The sequence below is a fragment of the Strix uralensis genome, chromosome 15, assembly GCF_047716275.1.
Source record: "Strix uralensis isolate ZFMK-TIS-50842 chromosome 15, bStrUra1, whole genome shotgun sequence".
Lineage (NCBI taxonomy): Eukaryota > Metazoa > Chordata > Aves > Strigiformes > Strigidae > Strix > Strix uralensis.
In genome coordinates this window covers 7,194,045-7,214,660 of record NC_133986.1, presented here as the reverse complement: position 1 = coordinate 7,214,660, position 20,616 = coordinate 7,194,045, and the positions used below count along the sequence as shown (strand labels likewise).

Sequence of the window (20,616 nt, the reverse complement as noted above, 5' to 3'; positions counted from 1 at the left end):
GTATCCAATTCTTGGTTGTGTATCTGTGTTTTTGTGCATGTATTGTATGGGTGTATTTATGTGTACATTTAAATCAAAACCACTCTTTATGTATAGATTCAGATGCATATTTATGTGTGTACGAGAGTATATCTGATGTTAAGAGATAGCTTAAAAATACCAAAATGCCAGCAGTTAATCCACTGAAAACTGTAACAGCTCAGTTTCTCTGAATGTGCCCAGGAAACTTTTCCCTTTCTAGTATTGATTTGATGATCTTATATCTTGTATCAAAACTTCAAATCTTCCCATGTCATTCTCAAATTATTCTGTTTGTGGCAGATTTCTTGGTCCTTATGTTAAGTTTTTTCTTCAGTTGATTTCAGTGGATGTTTACTCATTTACTGAAGGAGATAATTTGATTTTAAATTTAAAGTACTTCAGAATAGCACTGAGCTAGAAAATCCACATTTTATAAATTAGACTCAGCAATTGTCTCAAGTACTAATATATGGACCTGTATCCATTTAGTCTTTCTTAAAATGGTATCAGCCTGCTATCCTTAATTTTGACAATGGATAGCTGGTATTCTGCAAGAACAAGTACATTTAAACATGAAGGATTTTATGCCAGTGCCCACATTGAGAAGCAGGTCACCAGGACAAGGCTACTTGCACAGAAAAATAACGTTTCAGTGGAAGACCATGGGATGTGCTGTGCAATGACAGGCATGGTACACTTCAGCTGTATGTCTGGGGGTGCTATGCTGCTGGGAAGCATGAGAAGGGATTTCCTGTGTAGAAAAATCCCTGGACACCATAAAAAGCCAAAAATATAACCACCTTTGTAAGGAGTAGTGTAGCCATTAGCAACTTCCCTCTGTTTGGATTTGTGTTCTTTTTGGCTGTTTACTTGTGTTTTAAAGGTCAAAGCAAGATGGTAGAAAAAAATGTGATGAAAACAAGGATATTTTCCTGTTGGGGTGAATGCAGGCAGTTAGGGTTATCTTTTCTTAATTTCCAATTTGTTGATTTCTGATAAGAAACTGCCTTCCATTTAAAATTACATACATGGACAGCAAAAAATATGGCATATTAGAGATAATAAGAGTTATGCAAAAGAAAATTCCCAGGAAACATGAAGATACCTTGTGTGATGGTAGCTGTGGCTTCAGCTTGGCCTGAAAGAATGAGCAGGAGTACATGGACAGCTGTCAGCCTCTCTGCTTCTACTCTGCTGCATCACTTCAGTAGTCACAAAGGTCAAGTGAACCCTAATAAGTTTCTCAGATTATTCCCATGTACTGTCTGTATTAAATCAAATGCTTGCTATGTGGTAAATTTATCATTTTTTTGGCTGCATAGAGTCTATAGGCAGATTAAATTTAATGAACTTTTTTTTCTCCCTGAATTCTCAATAGCATAATTTGTGCTTTTAAAAACTCTTCATGCTGTGCATTTGTGTGTTACAACCATGAGTTTTTGTGTATTTGGTTTGGCCAGTGCTAGGCACTCAGCATTTAAACTGTAGATTTTATGCCAATGAACTTTAAGTCTCAGGAGAAAAGTGAAGATCTGGAACCTGAGAGTTAGGATCTCCTTCATTTCCTAAAATGGGCCTAACCTAGATTAAGGAAATATTAGCACCCAGGCATGAAATTAATATCCTGTAGCTGTTCAGTGGATGCTGATTAGTTTGGGGTAAAAGGTGTAACCTGCTCTTTACCAATGCTTCCGTCTGGTAGTGATGTCTGTCTTGTTGAATCAGCATGGGGATTCACCAAGGTACCTGGTGGGCCAGCAATTAACTTCTGTTATGAAATTAATTTTTTTTGTTCTTTTCTACAATGCTGTCACCTTATTTTAATTTTACAAGAAGAGAAAATGTCGCATGGAAATTCATTGTGAAGAGCATGATCTTTTTGGCAAAAATGAAAATATGACATAGCAAAGAACCAGTCAAACCCAGAACTGCTGAAACATATAAGGATGCAGTGATTCAGTACACTTCATGAACTACTTCTGCACAGTTCCCCTACATATATAGTATGCTTCCTTGGTATTCTATGGAATCTGAAATCTTTTTTTAAGCTTCGTGCTGCTCCTTTAAGCATCATTTCAACAACACACAAGAGTTGGCTCACTGAATTGGCTCATGTGATTATAGTTAATTGCATCCTTTTCTGGGTCAAAGGGTGACTGTTTTTCTGTGGCTGCAAGAGAAGTAAAAGTAAAATTTCTTGATGTTTCTATTGTTGCAACAAGTAAAAGCAGATCTAATTTCATTGCTAAAATATGCACAGCTAAATTAGAAGCAGTATTATGGCATTGTATTTCACCAAAACACGTGCTTAGGTGGAAAATACGTTGTAAATATTTTTCTATTCATCGATGCAGATTCCCAGCGTCTGTTGCCAATTCTTGTTTTCATCATTTGCATAATGCCCCAACTTATTTACATTTGAAAGAGGCAAGTGTGTATGTGCAGTTCATAGCAATCTTATTTGCTCTGCATTCTTTACTACGAGTTACATCCTCTGCACAGAGGGAGTAGAGTGTAGAAAACAATCAGCTGAGTAGCACTTTGTGTACTACAGATTGTATGGTTGCTGTGTGTTCTTTAAAATTGTTGTAAAATAATACCGAATCATTATGGTGGTTCAAGCTCAATGAATGATGTAGGAATCAGTAATTTTAAGTTAATTATTTTTGCTCATTAAACAACACATATTTTTTCATTTGGAAAATGTTTGATTTTCTTTTAGTCATTCTGGACTTTCTAATGTAACTAGAAGTAGTCCTACAAGTGTTAAAGGAAGGAAATTAAAATGTAACTTTGCCCTAACCTTTGGGGTTTTTCTTCTGTTATTGTTAGTGATGCTTTAGAGTGTATGTTTCTAGATCTAATTTAGTTTTCTTTTAAAGTTTGATTACATATATTTTTAATACAGCCCAAGTGATATTACTTTGTTCCATTCAGTTAAGGTTGACTTTAAAGTAGCATTCAATGTTTTTCATGCTGTGACTCTCTTAGTTGAAAAGGTGAGTGGAGGAGCTAGACAGGACACTCAACACTTATGTGAAGTACTCTTAGTCTTTGCAAGTTTCTAAGCAGAACTATGCATTTATGGAGAGAATTCAAGACCATTGGCTGAAAAAAAAAAAAGACACTGTTACATGACTTAGAGTGAGAAATGTGTGTCTTGTATAGGGGTTGCAGCCTTTTTGGTTTGTGGCAATCTTAAGGAAAGTTTTTTAAGCACAGGACTGCAGTTGTGATTCCTATGGTAAATGTTTAGCTTCCGCTGTCCTTGTTTTTGGTTGTGGTTTGAGGTGTTCTGGTTTTTTTTAATAATTTCAGGAACTGGGTATCTTATTTTACAAATATCAGTGTAAAAACAGTATTTATACCTGCTAATTTTAATAAACCACTAATTAAATCTGTAGCTGTATAACTCTTCTACTTCTAGGCCTCAGCAGAGGGGATTCAGCCACGTTAAAGTCCCAACAGAAGTTTGTGAAGTATTTGGAGAGTTAGACTGATTGAGTTTCATCTGCTGAGCTTTGCATCAGGATTGCTAAAGTACACAGGTGTTTGCCATGTATCAGCATCACCTCCTGGATGGAGGCCTTTACTGCAGTGTGCGTGGTGGCTATTCTTCACTAGCCCCTAACCAAGATGCTCATTGTTCTGTGCCTTATTTTCCCCTTTCCTTACTTGCCAAATACCTTATTTCTCTGGTTAATCAGTTATTCCAAAGAATAATCAGTAGGAATGATTATTCTTAAACAAAGTAAAATGAGATATTATCAGTTGTGTTAAACATAATAAATATAATTGGGAATAGGACCTTATACCTTCCTGGCTAGGCGGATTTAATGTCTACACCATGATTATCTCATGTCTTGGCTGTTAATATTTCAAAGCATAGTTACTCATATTTGCCAGAAATATGAGTCTATGAATCTATGAATTTAAATCATGAACTTGTGGGAATTTGGAATGACACAACTTTAACATTGATGTGGGATTTGGATTTTGAGAAATAATTATGGATTTCAAGACACACAGCTATTGAGCAGTAAGTTCATTAGAAGATCACTCCTGAAAATCTTGCTGCATTCAGAAATATTGAAATATGTTGCAGATAAAAACATACCACTTTTAAATAGTATGTGTAGTCAGCTGTAGCTTTAAGAAACATTTATGAGAAGTAGATCTTCTGTGACCTAGAGCCAGATGTCTAAGATAGTTCTGAAAAGTATATGAGCATAAAAGTTATTAAATTTGCTGGGCAGATGCATTACTTAGATTGCCTGCCTATGACTGACAGACCAATATTCTATTTGATAATATCGCATTGGGTAAATTACATTTTTACATCCTTTCTTTTCCAAGACAAGTATTAATGTGAAATCTGCTGTCAAATTTGCTTTCTTGTCCAAAATTATTAACAGTTTCAACTAAAATAAAAAGGAAAAATCTAATAGGTATTGAAATATAAAGTACAGTTGAATAATATAAAAAAAAAAATGCTGCACAGATTTTTGTGGGTACTTTCTTAGAAATAAGTGACCCGAATGTTTATATATGTTGTGTGCAAATCAGAAAAACTTTTATAGAAGGAAGTAAAATTTGTATACTTTTCCTTCCATGACCCGAAAATACCAAAAATTCCAGGATTAGAGCACCGCTTTGAAAAGATGCCATGTGGGTATTGGATCTGTGCTCATTAAGAAAGAAGCCAAGCTTAGATCTTCCACAGCCTCAGTGAGACGCAGCACGACAGCTCTCATTTTGTGAGTCTGAGGTTAAGGTGAGCTGCTGAATGCTGGTGAGGCAGAGACCTCTCCAGAAGCACCGTGTTAGTCGTATGAGGTTTTAATACTGTGGATTGAAGGACTGGAGAGCAGAGAGAGAGAGAGATGAACAAGCTTTTATGTGTTAAAAGTATTTACTTGTGTGGTTCCAGCTTTTTGTGTGTGATTTGTTTGCAACTTAGATTTTATACAATGTTAAAAGACACAAACCCCTCGAAGACCTGTTGTCTGACACTTGCTTAGCATTAAATCAGTGTAATTCAGTTAAGTAATTTCAGTTAAACTATCTGACTTTAAGCAGCTATTTGGATCCATATTGAAGAAAATATGGATCTCTCGCATTGTTTTTCTGCTTATTGTTTTTTCTCGACTCTTACTAGCTTATTTTACTGTTTTTGTGTCACTCCAGAATCTGCACCTAATGAGCACACAGTTGACACGCTTGGCCTTTTGCTTTCTGCGTAAGCCTTCTCCTCTTATGGGAACAGTAAACAGTACTGGGCTGTTCTACATCATTTACCTCTCCCTGCTTTTGGAGAGGAGGTACTACTCACATTTTTTGCTCCTGTGTGTGCACATGTGTTTTTTTAATGTATTGTAGAGATGAATAATGTGCATTTGTCATTTATTTTGCTTTGCTGCATTTTCTGGTACTTCATTCAGATAGCTGACCCCTGTAGGATTGTGAAGCCTTTGATGCTGAGGGAATGCTACAACAATGTTCTGCATGTTTATAGCTGCATTTGCCAGCTCCCAGAGTTGAAATCTCAGGCTGAGCTGTAAATTTCATGCAGCTGCATGGAACTTCCAGTGTTCGTTAATTCAAGGCCCTGTGCAGGAATGATGGACCTGGCGCGTAGTCTTCTTAAATCACCAGACACACAAATTAATTACTTCCCCTCTTCTTCTTTTGGTTGTACAGTTTGATTTGTTTTATACATAGCTTTGTCATCACTTCCCATGTCAGTGTGCACTTGATGTGTTAGCCAGCACTGATAACTGATGTCTGGGAGCAGGGGACGTGTTCAGCTCATGACTGACGTTGTACATACTGATGCAGTCCTCAAAGGATAGATGATCTTGCTGAGTCTCTTCTGATTTTCCTGGTTCTCTTCTGGTTTCCCTGGTTTATCTTGGGGTAGATTGGCCCTCCTCTTTTTATTTTGGGATGTGCAACATTTTATTCCCAAATAAATGAGGTTTTTAAAGCATTCGTGATAGGTCTCGAGATGCATAAACTTTTTTTTGTTTTTTCCCATCCCATCAGCATTTAGTGTTTTCCCATCTTAGTTCTGAATCCAGAAAGACTCCAGAGAAAGTGCAACTAGGCATTAATTCTGATGTAATTTTATGCATCAGCATAACATTCAGCAAAATATTTTGCATCATGATGATCTCAGGCAGGAGCATAAACATTCCTTATGCACATTCATAGTCCTCTGAATATTGCAGTGGCTTTGATGTTGAGATGGGAGACACAGATTATTTTTTGTTTTATTTTTAGCGTGAAAGGTCCTGTGAAGGTTTAGTTGAATCAATACAAAAATAGCTGCTATTATGATTAATATGCCTGCATTCTATCCAGCAAAATAGCAAAGATCATAAATCTAGAAAATGGCAAGTCTTTGTTTCTCATAAAGCATGGTTTCAGTTCTAAAAATACCTTGCTACCATACATAGACTGCACTTAAGCTACAGAAAGCACAGCCAAACAGATTTTGTAAATACCATTTATCAAAGTATTGAGTTAAAGACAGTTTTGAGTGATAACACATTGACAGTTGATACTGATTTTTTTGCAATGATTAAAGTAAGGAAAAACAGACTTATGGAAAGTTTCCATCTGCAAACCACTCTCCTGTGCTTAAAAGACAGAGCAGTCTCTAGCCCGGAAGGTAAAAACATGGCATTGTTTTACAGGCTGGATTGTTTATCAAGGTATGCTTTGTATGCTAAATAAACCGTGATGGTATTCAAGGACAGATGTAAAATCATGCCGTTCCTTTCAAACTTCTTCAGAGATGATTTTAAATTCTTTTCTAACACAACTTTCAAAGTCAGGCCTTGAAAGCAAGGTCTTTTCTTTACTACCTGATGTAGAAAGAATAATTCTTTAGATCTACTTTACAGGTACTGGGTGTTGTCAGGAGGTGAACACTCAGTAAATCCTAAAATTTCCGTTGTTCTGTTCTCTGTTATTAGGTCTTGCCATGCTTTCCAAATTACTTTCATTTGGATATCTGAAGCAAGGGGGGGTGTGCAAAAGCAGTAGTGTCAGGAAAATCTAGACTCCTTTTCACGGTGACCGTGAGCAGCTGCATGTATGGGCCGTCACTGGTACATAAAGTATCTGGGAATGTTCAGCAGTCCATTCGACTAAGTGGTGGCTCCCATCTGAAACGTCCGTTGTTGAAATTATAGCTTGGAAACAACATGTGATTTATGTGACCTGTACAACATAACCATGTAATTGCAAGATTGCAGATTCAACTTCAGATTATTTATGACTATGTTTGCTTTCTATTTTAAAACACATTTTCTGTTGACATGTTTTGACTGTTCACATCTTTACATCTGTCAGACAACTAATATGTGCTCTGTAAGGTTAAGGTAGGCAAGGTCTGTAAGGTTAAGGTAGACTTTTCCCATCTAGTCTCTCCTTTGGTGTATGGAGTTGAAGGCATACAGTTTATCATTGATGTCACAAGCTTATTCTTTCTTTTAATTCATCATTTGTCTTTATTACACCATTTGGAGTGTAACTACACACATTACTATTTACAAAATGCAGTGTATACATTTACATTTGACATGTCACCAGAGCAAAGCTAGTCTATTAGAGTGGCTGAAACATTGTGTTATTTTGGAAATTTCCTTAAAAAATTAAGTTTTTTTGTCTTATCAGGATTCATCAAAGATGATCAAAGGAAGTTAAAATAGAATGAAATATATTTGGGAAGGTGAAAGCATGGCAAAGAAAGGCAAGAGGCTGGTTGAGGGATGCTTATTCATCATGCTAAGTGTTGCAAAATACCTGGACTTACGGCTGAGGTTCCGACATATAATGCTAATAGTAACTTGAACTGAATGGTTATGATCTAATTTATGAAAAGAGATTTAGAAGAAGTTTTGGTATCAAGCAGTCTGAAACTTGTTTTGTTGCAGAAACAATATGGAACAAAATGTGAAGTTAATCAAGAATTACAGAATCTTTTTTTGACACTTAAATATAGTAAATCGTCCCAGTAATTTGAGGCAAATCACTTTTTGCAGCTTGTACACAATGCAACTGTTCAGAGAAGATGATCAATAATAGATGACATTTGGAATGTGCACAAAAGCAGGATGCAGGGAGATAAAATAAAAACTAACAGTCTACTTAGAGAAGGAACGACTTCTTTTGTATACTGCATTACTCTTCAGTGTAGAGTAAAAGATATAGCAAAGCAGTAATAAGGCATTTTTCTGAGAAAGGAAGCATGTGCTTTTCTTTTGTAGGCACAGTTCACTGCCAAATTTTGCAGTATGTCTTTGCCAAATGTTATAGCCTGTTGGGCAGAGATTCATGGTGGAAAACAACATGTGTGCTTTGATACTTTAAATATTCTGGGCTTTGTCCTTTTTAATATAAATCAGAATTGTGTTCTGTGTAATTTCACAGTTACGTAGTACAACTTCTATCATTTAATTATATAGTCTGAAGTAAATGATCAACAAATTCCCTTTGTTCTTTGCTGAAAATCATTACTGAATCAAGTCAGCAACATCAAAAAATGTGATAGATTACTTACAGAGAAATATGATTTTGGGGAATAATTTCAAAGAACTTTGCATTATCACATAAAAGACTTCTAAAGATTACTAAGAAAATGTTTGTAATAATAAATTGTTACCATTTTAGAGCATGACCCCAACTCTCACTGAAACCCTCCCTTGACTTTGAGATATTCACTCAAGTCCATATTCATGGCAGCATTCTTGTCAAAAATAGGAATTGATTAGCAGATGACCAGGCAGATCACCTTCTATTCCAGATGTTCCTAGGGGAAGGATGTCCCATGTCCTCTTGGTTAATTAGGCTCTTGTTTAAGTACTAAGAAGTGTTGTCTTGAATTTCTTTTATTATGGTCTTTAACTTTTTCAGTTTTTCACTGAAATATTATTTGGTTTTATTTTTTTCTGAAAATATTTAGTTAGTTTATAGATATGTTATTTACTCTCAGAAACCAAAGAAGTTTAAGCATACTCAGAGCCTTTTTTTGTTTTTTTCATAAGAACCCTTAGGGAGCCCGCTACAGAGTATCTGTATCTTATATTGCTGTACTGAGTTTAAATAGAGGGGAACACTTTTCGATTACATGGAAGAATATCTCAGTTTAGGTTAGGATATACTCCTTTCCTCCTTCCTTCCCAAGAGGAGGGATCCTGGCATAAAAAGGTATGTTCACTATCATGAGTAGGTCAGTGATTCCTGAAGAAATGGTGTTGATGGCTCAAAAAATGTCAGTTGATTTCCCTGAATTAGATCCTACTCCTGACTTCTCTTTATCTTGCTGAATGACTTTTAGGAAATAATTAAAGATTAATGATGATTGGATTAGAGTTCTGTGCCAGTAGAGGAAGGATACCCCTGATTGTCCATGCAAACTGTCCTGTGTCTACGTTTGCATTAAGTGAGCTATCTACTGATTTACTCCATGCTGCTTACAGACGCCCCAGTCTCTCTGCTAATGCAACCGGGCGACTTCAAGGCTGAAGATATCTCATGTCCTGCCAGCTTCAAAAGCAGGTAGAGCTGGTGTTGCTGCCTGCATCTGGTATAGTAGAATGGTGGATGGTGTTTAGGTTTTGCTCCTGATATTTCGAAGGTACATGGATGTGGCTTATGGTTTTGCTACACATATGCTGACTGTGGTAAATTGCTAGCATGATTTTCTTATCAAGATGTAAAGAATGTAAACTCATTTCTACTTCATCAGTTCCAAAGATGGAGCCAGCATTGCATTGCCTCCTGGCATCAATTCGACCCCTACAGAAGCCTCACTTTCAAACCTTGTAGCACTGGTGATAGCACCTGCATTGAATTTGTGAATTAAAAATAGTGTTTTAGAAAGTGTTGAAATGCTCTAACGTGAAAATTATTATACTTCTGGAAATCGCTTTGTATTCTATAAGTGGGAATAGACTATAAAAGGACAGAGGCAAGAAGAAGGTATTATTTAGTACCTATCATGCAGGTACTTATCTCTCAGTATATTGAACAAGCACAGCATGGTAGAAATATGTTTAGTATGTGAAGCAATCCAGTAAAACTGCCTCAAGGATATCTATTTCCCGACTGAAACATTGTAGTAGCTTCTTCAAAACAGCTGATGTTTATTTTAGATGCCTGTATATCATAGTTGCAAAACTTCTTTTAAAAATTAAATATATTGACCAAAAAGTTCTCTAACAACAAATACTCAGTGCATTGCTACTGAAAGAATTCAGGAGACAGAGCTATTAATATTAAAGCAAACCTGAGTGATATGACTCCACAGAGAGCAGCATAAATGTATTCCTTCGTCATGTCCTGCCCTTCTCCTTTCGTAACTATGCCATTTATGTTTTAAGACAGATGTTGACAATTCTGGATCTAAAATATGCTTAAAGCAGCATTTTATCCCCTGCTGCTGGTATAGAAGAAAAAGTGAAGTTGTAGAACAGAATGTAATCAGTATGACCCTTCGCTCTTCTAGTGGTAGAGGAGCATGGTTTTTTCAAAGTCAGAAACGCATTTTATATTTATATTATTTTTACTTACATGTTTGGTCACATTTAGCGCACGCTTTTCCTTTCTGTCCCCTTGCTTTAATAGAGCTCTCACTGAGACTTTTTGGTTTTTTAAGCCTAACCGGCAGCTTGCAGCAGCACCAGCTTATTTTCACCATTCTGTTCACAAATGTCAAATAAATGAAAAGAAGGAGCTTCAGGCTAACATCTACCTAACTAGGTATTCTGCTTTATTGATCCCACAAACCATCCCCAGGGCACTCAGCCACCTCTACCAAAGGGAAAGATCAAAGAACTGTCAGGTTTCTTCTCTAGATAATCCTATGTGGCATAGGCAATTACCCTTCATTTCAGATACAAATTCAGTAAAATGGGATTCTGTATTTAATATGCTGCTATGTTTTTAATTAGAATATCTGACACGGAAAGAATTAGAAATGGCATTTGCTTTCCTGTAACAAAGTCCTGTTGAAATGACTGGAAAGGTGTAATTGAAAATTGAATCAGTCCAATAAATATTTTTGTGTATAATTTTCCCACCATGAGCTATCTTTACTCCAACGTAAGGAAAATAAATGGCCTCGACCCCTTGCAAGCCAAAATAAAAACACCCTGGAGAAAAAAGAATACTTGGTCCATTACACTGATTCATTGCTGTAACATAAAAATCCACTGTTTGAGTGATGAGAGACTGAGAGAATTTTTTTTCCCCACTGAGCTGTTTAAAACATGCTAAGAAAAGATTGCGTGTACTAATATTTGATATTGCATCCTAACCCTATAAACAATAGTCATTCAGGAACGTGTTTTTTTTCTAAATTTTTTTTTTTGTTCTATGGGTATGTGTTTGCAAACTCTGAAAAAATATTCAGATGCATGTGTGAAAGTTCAGATGCAAGTGTGAAAAGTTGCCGAATTTTAGTTATTCCTGATACAAAGAAAAGCTTTGGATTAAGGAAGAGTGAAGCAAGTTCCCAGGTATTAGAGAAGTATCAGTATACTATAATCTTCCTTTTACAGTGCAGATCTGTTTTCAGTGCTTATTTTTAATATTTATTTTGTTTTATTGGCACATGAAGCTAATAGGTAGAGACAAGCTGCTTACAGGTCATAGTGAAGACTTCAAACTCCACCTGGCAACCAGAAGGAATGAGGATAGCTCCCAAATGACTGTATTCCATGAATGAATTGTGGCCTTCTGCATTTGCATTGTTCTCCAAGCGATTCTAATTGTGAGGACTGGACAGGAAATAAATCTCACCATAAATGAGAGCTGTAGAGCAAAATCTACTGTGACTTGGAGACATGCAATCCAAAAGACATGCTAAAAGGAATGAAAAACAAACCCCACATCTTTAAATGTAGTGTAAATAGTAATTTAAATACAGTAGTAATTACTGAAATTAATATATTTGATCAGAATTTTAAAGAGCTTTGCAATCACTTTTTTTACCTGAAGAAGTCCCAGAGACTGACAGATAGCTGGTGACTAACTGCATTATGAATTTCTCTTGAATTCAGAGCACGAGTATTTCTGATAACAATCATGAATGATTGAGCCCTAAAGTGACTTGATTCCTTAGATCCCATCACACATTTGTAATATAAAAGACTGCTATGAAAAATCAGTATCTTAACTCATTCTGTAAAAATGTTGAAGTTTTAAAACACAGCAGCCATTCTCTAATCCTGCTCAGAATGCTAATGGCTTGTCAGTGATGAACAAGGATGGAGGACATCTTAAATCCAACTGCCTTTGAATAGCACTTAAATACTTCATCTTGGGCAGAGGAGAAGAGTCTCTCACTAGTCTGATACTTCTGTGCTTACCTGTGTTCTCAGTGAAGTCTCAGACACAGAAGAGCTACGTATCTATGGATGACTGGGGTTTGGTCTGCAATTAGTTATCTACGTACTATACTAGTACTGACGGCAACTAGACTGCGAATTAAACCTTCCTATTAAGTCATTAAATATTAACATTAAACATTTTCAATGCAACCTATCAGTGATTTGTGCTTTAGAGACACGAATGCCACTTAAACCATTAATTTTTGTATGGGTGAGCTTTTATGCAGAAGCCAGTGTTTAGAGATCCTGTGCAGAAACATTAACATCAAAATATATGAAAAGATTCTGAGAAAAGAGCATGTGCATGAGGAAGGCTAGATCAAAGATCAATTACTCTGTATTTGCATAACAGTATTGTATGCAACAGATTAAATGCTGGTTTTAGCTATAGAAAGACTTCTGACTGCCTGTAAGCTGCTGTTTCCCTTCGAGTGGCATGCAGGCTCACATTTACACCCTGATCTGTTCCACACTTCGGATGGAATCAAATCTCAACATGTGCTGCAGTTTTTTTCTGTGTTAAACTTTGAAGTTTTTATTGCGTGATCAGGTGGGATTGTGACTGAAAATTTACAGTCTGTAATGGATCCAATCCAACATGCTGCAATGTGTTAGCTTGTTATGACTTTAAATATATATACATATGTTTATTTACCTTCTCACATTTACATTTAGAGAAAGAGATAAAGAGGTTGGAAAAAATACTCGGTATACTTTTTATTATTATTATTCTATATCGCCTTACTCTGGTTCATTTAACATTGTACTGTCATTGTTATAGCAACCGTTTTATGATGCAGCCAAACCATGGTTATAGTCACGACTCAGAGGTGTTTTCAGACAGCCTCACGCTGCTTCACTAGTGCAAAACAAAGAAAACTTCCTTACTGGAGAGACCTGGAGGTGATGCACAGCAGTAGAGGCCACCCACAACAAACTTCATGTAAGGCAGGACCTGAGCAGCAGTGGTGCATATGAGAGCAGGTGCCTGATCTTATAGGTGTTGTCATGTGGCAAATGTTAGATAGCTGATAAAGTATAGATAAAAGATAGTGGCATTGCATTTCAGTTTTACACAATGGGATTATATGGGGCACAACTGCAGAATTTACTGTGCTGCAGACATAAGGAATTGCTTTTTTGCTGGAGCGGAGACTTCTGTATAAAGTTAGGCTATCGCTGTGCATAGTTGTTACATACACACAAAGATGAAGGGATACCAACAAAACCCATTTTTCTCAGGTGGAAGCTCTGTGTGCCTAAATATATTCCTGAGTCTGCCCTTCCTTTTCTCTGTGTGCTTCTCCAGCGCACAAATTATTCTGGATTAACGTTGAGGAAAAGTTCTCAACTAAACAACAAAAGTCTGCACTAGAAGACTGGTGTTGCTTCCCCTGCGTGCCTGGGGGTTCATGGAAATAGTGTGCTTCTAAATAGTTGTGCCTGTGTCCTGTGGCACCCCACACAAAACTGTTGCTAAAAACTCAAATAGAAGATTTTCATGTGTTGCTTATCAATTCCTTCGGCTCAGCTGGACTACCTGAAATTCAGGAGAAGAAATAGCAACCTCTAGTATTAGAAGTGATAGATACGCAGAGGAAAAGAAATGTATACTGTTTGTTGGGGGAAGCTTTCTCTTATGTGCCTTTATCTGTAATGTAAGAGTGTAAGAAAGTTGTAAGGAAAAACCAAGCCAACAAAACAGGACATTAAAATTCCAAATATGTCTAAGCATACAGCACAGCAATGTGATGTGTTTGCTGGGGTTAGGCAGTTGGGCTGTCAGCTTCTGGGTGTTGCATGTGCCTCCCGAATATAACACAGGCAGAGGTGTCGGAGGGTGTTTCTGGGACAGAGAGGCTGAAGCCTGACCGTGGTGAAAGTGGGCTTTTACCAGCAATTCAGAGCTAGGACAATGGTTCTTTCTGAGTTTAGGTCCAGACGGATCTGGAAAGCGTGCAGTTCATAGATGCATCATCAGTGCTAAAATACATTGATGGGGCAAAGTCCTTCAGCTGTTTGGCACCCTTAACCACTGAAAAACTGGGGGGGAAAGAGACTCAGACATTCTCAAGAATATTTCCTCTTACAAAAAGTCTCAGTGTCTTCACCGACCATAAAGGCAAGGTAGAACTGGAGGTCTTAAGGTCTTATCAGAAAAACCTCACATAGTAGAGTGCAGGAAACTCAATTTATCTGTCTCAGGAAGATGAAGGGCCGAGCCAACCCTGCTGGGATTAAAGCAATCACACAGTTTCATGCAATATAAAACAGTTTTCATTATCGTGAAATACAAAGCTAATATCCAAAGCAAAATGGGTACTAATACATTGTGATATCAGATAAGGCCAGATATTTGATTTTGGTCTGTTGCTATCTTCTGATTTCCCTCCTAAGGGCGCAGTGAACTGCTTTGGTTTAACAGGAGATGGAAAACAGTTCATCTTGGCAGTTGGCCCTGACACTCCTGCTGAGCAGAGTCCACGGGTTTTTTTGTTGTTCTTGGGTTTGTTTTTTGGTTTTTTTTAATAGGTTGCCCATAAGAGAGAGCGTTCCCATGATGAGCAGGAGCTCAGCATGGTTTGATTTGCGCTATTCATCAAGGGGAGGTAGAGCCAAGTTTATCTTGTATACAACAAACAACTGCTGTCAGGCCTCAGATAAAATGTCTGAATTGAAGTTGATTGCTGGGAATAATTTTCTGAGAGAGAAAGTGATTTTCTTTCCTTGAACATACTTTGTGTCCTCATGCTTTCAAAAGCTAGCAGGCAAACTAAATTGCTTTGTACTGATGGTGTCTATGTTGTATAGTTTGTTCATCCTGGGTTGAGATCCTGATTCTGTTTCAAAGACGTAATACTGGTGTTTCAAATCATGAAACATGAACATAAGAGTATTAAAGCATTCATGTGTGTGGTCAGAGGTCAAGATAACATAACTTCAAGAAATGACATCTGAAGATTTGTGCCTTTTACATCAGTGGCATAATTTTATTCGTCTGTTAGTAGCATATATGATATATCAGATAAATGTTAATCTCCATAATTTCAGATTTACAGTCATAATAAACCTCTTTAAATTGGACCCAGGGGTAGTTTGTCACATTTAACAATGCCTATAAACCATGACTCTTGCCTCATGAGGTGTTTATTTTATATGCTAAATGAGGAGGGGGTATTATGAAAAATACAATATGTAGCTACATAATAAATGATTTTAATAAAATGAGTTTGCAAAAAAGGAAGAAACTAAAACAGCAACTATAAAAATGCTTCTATTGAGCTTTCAAATGTATAATTTGTGCTTTTCTTTTTAAGTGTTTGTCCAAGTTTTCTAATAGGGATATGGGAATTAAAATTACTAAAAAAACCCCTGTCACACTTCTCAGCCATTATGCATTGATATTGTAGGGAGAAAGAGGAGAGGGAGGGAGACCTGAATTTTATTGAGCCAGAAGTTAGAAAAATTCTTGAACAATATGAAAAGAAAGGACCATTGACATCATGGTTATTGTTTTCTAAGAATGCAAAGGTAGTCATATCTCTCTGTATTTTTCTTCTCTCTCTCCTGCTTTTCTGCGGAGGTGATGTGCTCAGTCCGTCATGGTAGAGGTTGTTGATTTTGTAATAACATGGGTGCATCTTGTCAGATGTTTTGTGATTATTTTGGCCAGCTACTGGATTTGATTCAGGAGACTAAATGACATAAGTGAAGGGATTATTTTCCTAAATTAGGAAAAGAAAGGAATAGATACCCTTCTAGCCAGTGAGCAAGCGGCTTTTTTTCCTTGCAGGTTGCAAAGGCGCACTGGCAAAGCAACTGTTATGCTACAGCTTCTTCTACGTGCTTTTATATCAGTGGGAGATCTTTAAGCAGCCTAAATGTAGGATTACTGTCAATGTTCATAGAATGAATTCAGCTTTCATTAAGTCTGGTCTCACATATTGAAAATAGTATCAGAACCCAAACAAAATATGCTAATATTATGTCAGTATAAGAGGAACAGAGGAAAAAAAATGCTCAGGGACTGACAAATCTATTTAGGAGTGTAGCGGGAAGCTTTTTATTTTCAGTATGGAAGTTCTGCGAAGAATATGTTAACAAATCTGGCAAGTAGTCATTGAGAGTTCTCACTTCTTTGGAGGACACAGAACAAACACTGTACTCGGGTGTGGTGCTATTTCTTGAGTGTAGTTACCAGCGTAGTAAGAATTGACTGCATGGGAAGAGACAACAGGACTCTTGCGCATGCGGCAACCACTGACAACAGTTTTCTGTTTCTGAATTTAGGGATGCACTGAAACTACACAAATGAAATAAAAGATTTAGTAAATTGAGAGTTAGATACTACAGTAACTTGCCTTAATGATACGATTATATGCAAACGCTCCAGCTAACAGTGTGTGCTGTAAGCTTTCTAAGATGTCCAAATAAATGAAAATACCTATTTAGTTTGAATATAATGGTATCATTTCTCTAAATCGCAAAAGGCCATGTCTAATTAAAATCATTATTCTATATAATTATAAAAGAGGCTATTAAAGACATGTTTACAGATACTTAATTAATTCCTTAAACTTTTATTGTTTTTTAAACTTGAAATGTCCAAGACTTTTTCCATTGAAGTATTTCATAACAAATGAAAAATTTTAAATCAAAACTGTAAAAGTCTAGTTAAACTTATTTGTTGTTCTTTGAAGGATGCTTAACAGGAAAATAAGAAGCATCATCTTGAATTTTTATTTAAGACTTAGAAGTCAGAACTTCTGTCCTGACTCAGTAAGCATTTGTAACCTACAAATTTCATTGATTAATCGATCTGATTTTTGAATAGCCCCTTTCTAGCGAACTTACAGAATATGTGCCTGATCAGACTTGGTTTTGCAAGATATAATTCAGAACCCAAATCAAACAGGGCTCTGTTATACTTCACATTTTTGTAAATCCTCTTAAATTTAGCTAAATCTCCAAATTGGAGTTCATCTCTTAACTTAAAATATTTTCATCAAGTTTTGTTTTTGAACAAATTATTTTAACTATATTCTTTTGCCAGGCTATTTTGGCACAAAATGTGGAAATTGTGACAACCATCTAATGCAACGTGTGTCCTGTTGAGGTGGTAAGCATTCAGCTCTTCACATTCTGGGTTACTGCAGGCTCTTCTCAAAACAGCACCTGTAGAAGTTACATGTGAACTGTTAATGTAGTAATAAAAGTATTTTTTTTATATATAGTAGCTTATGCTTGGGAAAAGGAAGATAAATGAGTAAAACTGTAAGGATTACAACTTATTCTTACTTTGGTTCTGAAATGTGGGTAGAGTCTGTTACCTAAACCAACCATTTCCAGGCTGTAGGGGGACTGTAGGGTAATGAAGCTAGTTAGTTAAACCAAAAGGATGACTTGACTTCCTGGTTTAATTAAATGCAATTCCCTAATGAAGCAGTGCCTTTGGCACATCTGTTTGGCCATCACCCCAAGAGGTGATGCTGATCTTATGTGTGAAACCAGTCATATCTAATGTGTGATCACAGTACAACATAGATCATTAGATGTACCCCCAGTGAGCAATAGATGTGTTGGGTGTGCTTCATCTTTTTGGTTTCTATTTTATTTATCTTTGTTCATCTTGTATCTTCTAGCCAGTTCCCTTTGTGCAGAGCCAGTTGTCTTGTTCAGTATTTCTACAGTTGTTAGTACAATAAGGTGTTGCTCTGTGATGAGCTACAATGACATTTTCAAACAAAGAACAAAAAGTATTTGATGGTGCGACTGATTAGAGCAACATTTGTTCTCTCTCCCCACACACCCCCCCCTTTGCAAATCATATTTTGTGAGGCAGAATCTGGGTTGTCTCCCTCAAAGTAACATCCCAATTCCTTTCTGTTGCGTTACAGAACCGTGGGCACCCATGTCAAACAGCTGGAAAAGATTTATTGTTTCTGCAACAGTGTGTATTGGTGCACGGTAGATAGCAGCAGTGAAATGTGAAATGTCGTAACTTATCCTCATTTTGGAATTGTGCAAAGGATGCTTCAAATGGAATTTTAGTTGCTTTGCATTTGCTTTAATAAGAAAGGTTTTTTCAGTAAAAACTCCATGCTTCTAATTCTGGAAGTAAAGCTTCCAGTGTTTCAGTGGGACATGGACCTAACTTTGAACTGGATGGAATTAATGTTTTTTCTCTAATGCCAGCTTGTTCTTCTGTACAATGCTCAAGAAAGCTATTGCTATTCAGTAGTAAATACATTCCTGAAATGTGGTGGGCTAGATTTTTGTATGTATGTTTACAGTTCATTACAACAGGAGAAGTTGGTTTTGGTGTTCTTTTCATTTCTTTTTAGTGTAAGCATGTTATGTCCAGCACTTGAAGATCTGTTTATCGAATGCTTATGTTTCTGAAGTTTTGAAAAATGTCTGCACTGCAGAGAAACCTTTACCCTTGACTGTCAATTATGGGATAATAAGAGTGTGAAGTGCAGAAAGAATTACCAGGCTATTGAAAATTCATTTTATCAAGGTTTATTATTTTCCTTGAGAACAACTACATTTAAAACTCCTACATGAAAAACCATATTGAGTTGGCAGAATGCTGTCAGGTAGCTAACCTTCTAAAGTTTTTGATTACTTGCAGTTTTAAATTATGAAATTTAGCAAAAAGACCCCATGAATTTGATCATCAAGGTTGAGTGATGAGATCTTGGGCCTATGACTCAGTTGTTATAATGATCTACTGAAAACTATATTGAGCTATGAAGTTGACACTAAGTAAGGATTAGAGAGCTTTTTCTTTCCTTTTTTTACCTCAGCATATCCAATCTAAATTGCTTTCTGTTGCTAGAATGTTTTGGAAGGTTTCTATGTGCAGTCCCGTTCCTGTGAAAGCAGGTTTTGATGCAAAGTCATAGCCTTTTAGAATTCTGTAAGAGAGGATATTGTGCCATGATGCATCTGTCTTGTCTTCTTATCTGTGTCTTTGCTAGTGACTTGAAGGTGTTATCCATGTATCAAATAAAACCAGTATGATCAAATATTTAAAGGGTCCCTTAGTATTTCAGTAACTCAGTAATAAAAGTGGTATTTTTTTTTTTTCCCCTCAGAACAAAAGCCTCAAAAACAAGCTCTTGTCAGGAAACAAGCTTTGTGGTATTCATGCAGAAGAGGTAAGTAAAGTTCCTCTCTATTCTAAATCTAACATACACAAAAGCAGCTTGCATCAAAGTCTTCTGTCCTGAGGTTCTGGTATAGATTATACATTATGTGTGTGTGGTGAGTGTCCTAAAGCATTCTCATCTCAATGAATTTCTTTGACTTCACTAGAAGCAATTCAAATGTATTAGAAAGCGAGCAAATGCAAGGTTTAGGCAAATAAAATAAAGTTTGGGCATGCTTATGAAAAGTATAGATAGCTCTATAGATGTGTATTATACATCTGTAACATATATAAAACTGATTTCCTTTCCATGATCTCCATGCATAGAGTAAGACTGGAATAGCTAAATGCCTGTTTTAAAATTAGACTTATAGAGACAGGAAAGATTTATTATTATTATTGATTCCTAGAAGGTTTCATTACTTCAAGGAAAAAAGGGTCACTTTATGAAATAGAGGGAAAGAAATCTCCCCTCCACTGAAGGGTGAGCTAGAAAAGATAGTCGATGATACACAATCCCTACTTTTTTTGCAAATACATAAATGTACAAGCAACTGCATTCATGCGAGCAGTCTCTTGAGCTATTTTAACTTCATGAAAGAGGATATTACTATATGTGAATCTGGTTTACTCATTTACATGACTTTAGTCATGATTTTTTGCATGTGTAATTTCTGTGAAAGTCATTGCACCTTGCCAGAATGAAACCGAAGTGTAACACTTCTTGACTAAAATTTTCATCATTGTGGTTGAACATGTTTTGTTCATTAAACTCTACCTTTTAACTTAGAGGTCAAAACATAGGAGGTCAAAGTAGTGATTTCTAATTCTATTAGCTATTTAGTCTAACTGAAGATCTGCAACCACTGTTTCTGAGAAGTCCTCAATGGTAGGAAATATTAAGGTTTTGGGGTATTTTTGTTCTAGCTTATCAAAATCTATGTTAACTTCCTATATCACCATTGTTGCTTTCAAACATGCCACAGTATATGAATATCAACTATATTTTCTTCACTTGTTTACTGCTTAAAAAATTGGCAG

At 36.4% G+C, this 20,616-nt stretch overlaps 1 protein-coding gene across 1 annotated transcript in view; it reads left to right on the top strand.

Moving 5' to 3' along the window:
• LUZP2 (leucine zipper protein 2) overlaps positions 1 to 20,616 on the top strand; it is a 197,485-nt gene that overhangs the window by 109,509 nt on the left and 67,360 nt on the right. The window contains exon 6 of the mRNA XM_074884575.1: positions 19,523 to 19,585. Coding sequence (XP_074740676.1) covers positions 19,523 to 19,585 — 63 coding nt within the window. The remainder of the gene's footprint in view (positions 1 to 19,522; positions 19,586 to 20,616) is intronic.